Source organism: Xenopus laevis, chromosome 7L (assembly GCF_017654675.1).
Source record: "Xenopus laevis strain J_2021 chromosome 7L, Xenopus_laevis_v10.1, whole genome shotgun sequence".
NCBI classification, from domain to species: domain Eukaryota; kingdom Metazoa; phylum Chordata; class Amphibia; order Anura; family Pipidae; genus Xenopus; species Xenopus laevis.
The window spans coordinates 119,214,844-119,221,151 of record NC_054383.1 but is presented as its reverse complement, the minus strand read 5'-3'; the positions used below and the strand labels follow the sequence as shown (position 1 = coordinate 119,221,151).

The window sequence follows — 6,308 nt, the reverse complement described above, 5'->3', positions numbered from 1 at the left end:
CCGCAGCCCCCAGGGAGGTCATCGCCTAACCCCGCCCACTCTTATGTCATTCCTCCTATCAAATCATAGAAAATAGTGAGCAGCGTCTGCCGCAGCCAATTGGAGGCGGAATCAGGGCATATGGATTGTTACCAGGCCAGCATTAAAATGTTTCTTTTACCGATTTATGTTATTTTTCCGTCGTCCTCATTGGGTGATAATGTGAGGGGGTTTGGCAGCCGAACAGCTGGTCTATCACATCCTGACATAAAAGGTGAAAGGGGCGGTATTTATTTATTGCCACGCCCCCGATAAACACGCCCCTTACATCTGGGGTTGGCTGCTAACACGGTTCTCCTTGCTGTCAGTGCTGCAGGGGGTCCTGAGCAGAGCTGATCAGCTGGAGCCGGGATTCTTCCTTATCCCACAGCAGGTCAGCAGCAGCAGGAGGGCCGCACAGGGTGACAGTTCAAGGGCACAGCACATGGCTACACATTGTCTCTTTGCATATGGCCTCTAACACTAATTTCCCCAATATTTTGGGTGGAAACAATCAAATACAAAATAAGCTGTGACCCTGCAGCTGTGCTGGAGCTAAGATTCCCACTAATCTGTCTGTGCTTGGGTGTTATAGTTCTACTACACCTTGACAGCCAACAGGTGAGGATCCATTTAGTAATCCGGTATTTTCTCTTCTAATAGTCAGCACTCCGGGGACAACCAAGGGCCACACAAACTTCATCTTGGACCTCCTGTAGCCTGAGCTCCCAACCTGCAAGATGCCTTTAGCTCGCAGCCTGTCCGTCACCTCCCTCACCGGCCTGGAGGACTGGGATGATGACCTAGATCTGGAAAACTCCATCCTGTTTGAGGTAGCCTGGGAAGTGGCCAACAAAGGTTAGTGGGTGGCCATGATATGGGTAAGTGGCTTTCATCAGGCTGCTAAAGAGCTGTGCTGGCCTTGCTCTGGCACATTGTGAAACGGCTGTGCAATCACTCAGAAATGTAACCTGTCTCTTTAAAATGCTAGCATTGGGTATTTAAAGGAAAACTATACCCCCAAAATGAATACTTAAGCAACAGGTAGTTTATATCAAATTGAATGACATATTAAAGAATCTTACCAAACTGGAATATATATTTACATAAATATTGCCCTTTTACATCTCTTGCCTTGAACCACCATTTCGTGACTCTATCTGTGCTGCCTCAGAGATCACCTGACCAGAAATACTACAACACTAACTGTAACAGGAAGAAGTGAGGAAGCAAAAGGCAGAACTCTGTCTGTTAATTGGCTCATGTGACCTTACATGTGGTTTGTATGTGAGTACAGTGAATCGTACGATCTCAGGGGGCGGCCCTTATTTTTTAAAATGGCAATTTTCTATTTATGATTACCCAATGACACATACTACTAAAAAAGTATATTATTATGATAATGGTTCATTTACATGAAGCAGGGTTTTACACATGAGCTGTTTTACTCAGTATCTTTTAATAGAGACCTACATTGTTTGGGGGTATAGTTTTCCTTTAAGCATTTTATTTCAAAACTTCCTAATGGCTTATTGTGTAGATGTGTTTGGCAAGGCCTCCCCCCCCCACACCAATTTGTAATTCCAAGCTTGTCTGTATTCTACACAATCTTTGCTGACTTTGCAGCATGTCACAGCCTGGCTCCTGCCCATTTTCGATGCAGACTTATTTTAGGTGTCTGTATCTCCCCGGTAACCAGGGATTTGTATGAGAAACATGTCCTCATATTCATCTGCTTTATGTTTATATTATCTCTGTACTTATGCTGAGATATCCCATTTGTATATGCATAGCTAATACTGGGATCCCATTGGTATATGCATATCTAATACTGGGATCCCATTGATATATGCATATCTAATACTGGGATCCCATTGGTCTATGCATATCTAATACTGGGATCCCATTGGTCTATGCATATCTAATACTGGGATCCCATTGGTCTATGCATAGCTAATACAGGGATCCCATTGGTCTATGCATAGCTAATACAGGGATCCCATTGGTATATGCATAGTTAATACAGGGATCCCATTGGTATATGCATAGCTAATACAGGGATCCCATTGGTATATGCATAGCTAATACTGGAACTCCATTGGTATATGCATAGCTAATACTGGGGATCCCTTGGGCATATGCAAGGCTAATACTGGAGATCCTGAGACATCCCATGGGTGTATGTATATCTAATCTGGGGATCCCATGGGTATATTCATATCTAATACAGGGATCCCATTGGTGTATTCATATCTAATACTGGGGATCCCTTGGGGATATGCATAGATAATACTCGAGATCCCTGGGGTTATGATTAGTTAATACTGGGGGTCCCATTAGTGTATGCATATCTAATACTAAGACTTCTCATGGGTATAAGCATAGCTAATACTGAGGCATCCAAGGGGAATAAGCATAGCTAATACTGAGGCATCCCCGGGGTATAAGCATAGCTGGTTGTACTGGTTAGTCCCTGTGTATCTATAAGCAACGCACCATTAGCAGATCTAATGTTGAACTACGTTTCCCAGCATCCCACAGACCGATGAAGCACATCCGCTTGGCCTCCTGATTTTTTGTTTAACATAATGTCCCTAGTACTGCATTCCACTGTGCAAGGTTTAGGGTATAAATCATTTTCCATTAGCGCTAAAGGGTGATGTTTAGTCAAGGCATATAAATAGAACTGCCACCTGTCCTGCTTTTTGCCTGGATTACTCTTTTATTTAGGCAACAATTCTGGGAATGCCAGAGGCTTTCCTGCTACCATTTCATCTGCTCCCCCTGATTTCTGTATAAAACAAATGGCAACTCTGTAAAAGAAGCAAAAATTCTTGTAAATACATTCTACTGGCTGTTAGTTTAAACAAGGCCTAGGTCCTCCTAGTGCAGCTAAATCTATATCCGTTTGTTAGTAACGTTGCTCGCTGTAGCTTAGGAGGCTGGAAATGTAGCTTCCCCTTTGGTATGGTGCCAGATCTTTAGCTAATCACACTCGAGTGCCGGGCCTGACCATTAATAATGTGCCTTTTTTGCATTGCCAAGTGGAGGCACAGTGATAGGGCAGTATTTGTAGGTTGTAACCCGAACAGTTTCAACATGCATAATGGGTGTATTCATTCCTGAGCCATGCATGGGCCCATAGTACGCTCTTCTACCCCACCTTGTGTTATGAATTCATTTTCTGCAGCTGTAAGTGTGTGCAGCACAAAACCTTAATATTTAATACAGGTATGGGATCTATTATCCGGAAACTTGTTCTCCAGAAAGGCCTTGAATTTTGGGAAGGCTGTCTCCCATAGACTGCATTTTAATCAAATCATTCAAAATTTTAAAAGCAATTTCCTTTTTCTCTGTAATGATAAAACAGTACAGGTATGAGATGCGTTAATCAGAAACCCGTTGTACAGAAAGCTCAGAATTACAGAAATGACGTCTCCGATTTCATCCAAATAATCCAAATTTTTAAAAAATTATTTATTTTTCCCCCTGAAATAATAAAACAGTAGCTTGAACTTGATCACAACTAAGATATAATTAATCCTTATTGGAAGCAAAACTACCCTATTGTGTTTATTTGATGTTTAAATTATTTTCTAGTAGACTTAAGGTATGAAGATCCAAATTACAAAAATATCTGTTATCCAAAAAAGCCCAGGTCCCAAGCATTCTGGATAACAGGTCCTGTACCTTGTACTTGATCCAAACTAAGATATAATTAATCCTTATTGGAGGCAAAACCATCCTACTGGATTTAATCATTAAATTATTTTTTTTTAGTATACTTAAGGTATGAAGATCCAAATAACAAAAAGATCCCTTAGCCAGAAAACACCAGGTCCCGAGCATTCTGGATAACAGGTCCCATACCTGTACTTTTATTGTTCCTAATCTTTTGAGCCACTTATATATGTGAAAGTTGTTTACATTGACTCAGCACATATTCCTACGTAGGACAGGCAACAAAAATGTTTTCTTTTGAGACACGTTTGGTTATTGTAGTGCGGGATTATAGTGCTTAACTACACAAAGAAACATAGGAAGGTAGGTTTGTGCTGGGAGCTTGGTGACAGCAGATGAGCCCCCAGGATATAAGTAATGATGTTCTCAAAAGCTGATTGCAATTGGTGGATAGGTAATTCCATTGCCTTATTAATTACGTAGTTGGGTGGCTCAGGAGATCTTAATCTGCACACCAATATACACTGCACGTACAGGCTATTAGGGAGTACTGCTTGCAAGAGTGAGAAACACTGCTGATACAGGTATTGGATCCGTTACCCGGAAACCTGTTATCCAGAAAGCTCTAGGGCTGTCTCCCATAGACTCCATTTTATCCAAATAAATCCAAATTTTTAAAAATTCTTTTCTTTTCCTCTGTAATAATAAAACAGTAGCTTGTATTTGATCCAAACTAAGATATAATAAATCATTATTGGAGGCAAAACCAGCCTATTGGGTTTATTTAATGTTTACATGGTTTTCTAGTAGACTTAAGGTATGAAGATCCAAATTACAGGTCTGTTATCCTAGATTTAGGCATGAAGATCCAAATTATGGAAAGATCCATTTTCCGGAAAACCCCAGGTCCCAAGCATTCTGGGTAACCGGTTCTTTAACTGTACCCAGGCCTGGACTGGGAGTCAAAATAGGCCCTGTCATTCCAAGTGCACAGAGGCCCAAACAGCAGGGGTGCTTCGCCAATGAGGTGAGTTGAGGCTGTCGCCTCAGGTGGCAGCGCCCCACTAGGTACCAGGGGCAGCAAAAATGCTGCTCCTGGTTCTTTAAGAGTGAATTTCCGGGGGAGGGGAGCAGCAGCAACTGCTGCTGCCTCAGGCGGCAGAGGGGCCAGGAATCGCCCCTGCCAAACAGCCCTCCTACCAGCCCAAAAACCCCCATACAAGCCCACTATATGGTAACTTTCTATTCAGCTGTATAGCAGCCTCTCTGGCATTTGCCAGAACCCACAGATTGCCAGTCCGGGCCTGCCTGTACCTCTTTGCAGGTGTTCTCCTTTAAATTAACTTTTACTTTGACAGAGAGAGAGAGTGATGTGCTGAGAATTTTTCTGAATTGTTAGCTTTTTGTTCAGCAGCTCTCCAGAAATTTCAACAGCTATTTTGGTTTCTATGGTTCAGTTTACTCTAGCAACCAGGCAATGGTCTGAACAGGAGACTGTAAGATTAATAAGAAAGGGATTTAAGGAATAAAAAGTAACTGTAACAATTACATTGTAGCCTCACAGAGACCCACTTTTGAAAACTGCAAAGAGTCAGAAGAGGTAGGCAAATTATTAAAAAACAAAAAACAATAAGAAATAAAAATGAAGATCAATTGAAAAGTTGCTAAGAAATGGCCATTCTGTAACACTTAACAGATAAACCGCCTCTTTAAGCACCGAACAGTTATGGAAATATTTTTGCTCCAATTGTAGACCAGGCACTATAGGGTTTTCATATTTACAATTTTAACAATGCCCCTTTTGACAGCAGTTGGTTTTATACCTGTTCTATTTCGTTTGGCTGCCAGATTCGGCAGTGTTTATAGTGGCAACAATAGTCTGTAATATTTAGGGTAATGGGAGATGGGTGTTTTCTAGTGCCTTGTCTTTTCATGGGAGGGGAACAATGATATCATTTGAATCCCCTCACCCATGTCATTCAGAGTCTATGGCAATTTTGTTGTTTGAAATACAGGTATGGGATCCGTTATCCAGAAAGCTTCGAGTTACGGGAAGGCCTTCTCTCATCGACTCCATTATAATCAAATAACTCTAATTTTTAAAAATTATTTACTTTTCCTCTGTAATAATAAAACAGTACCTTGTACTTGATCCAAACTAAGATATGAATCCTTATTGGAAGCAAAACAATCCGGTTGGGTTTAATTTATGTATTTATGTATTTTTTTAAAATTACCTCTTATAATATGAAATTACCCCTTATCAAGAAAAACCCAGTTCCTCCACATTCTGGATAACAGTTCCCATACTTGTAATTTTTTTCCCCCCATAACATGATGCCCTCTCACAGTACAGAGTATTTCTGCTACTCCTTGAATACACATTAGCCTATGATATACACCTTGTTGTCCTTCTTGGAGTGACGGCTGCCCTACAACAGATACTGAGCGGATAGATATTCTTGTATTCGTGAGATGTTCTTGGCTGAGACTCAAGCACAATGGATTCATGTTGCCTCCACAATGTCAACCAATAGCCACGGCTGTATGAAGATATCACGTCCCCACTCTTTCTTTACTAATTGTATGGGGCATGTACTACAGCCATA

General features: G+C 41.2%; 1 protein-coding gene across 1 annotated transcript in view; it reads left to right on the top strand.

Moving 5' to 3' along the window:
* Positions 1–267: 267 nt before the first annotated feature.
* The window catches only part of LOC108696758 (glycogen [starch] synthase, muscle), a 32,549-nt gene continuing 26,508 nt past the window's right edge, over positions 268–6,308 (top strand). Inside the window, exons 1-2 of the mRNA XM_018226377.2 lie at positions 268–412; positions 682–876. Coding sequence (XP_018081866.1) covers positions 759–876 — 118 coding nt within the window. The 5' untranslated portion in view covers positions 268–412; positions 682–758. The remainder of the gene's footprint in view (positions 413–681; positions 877–6,308) is intronic.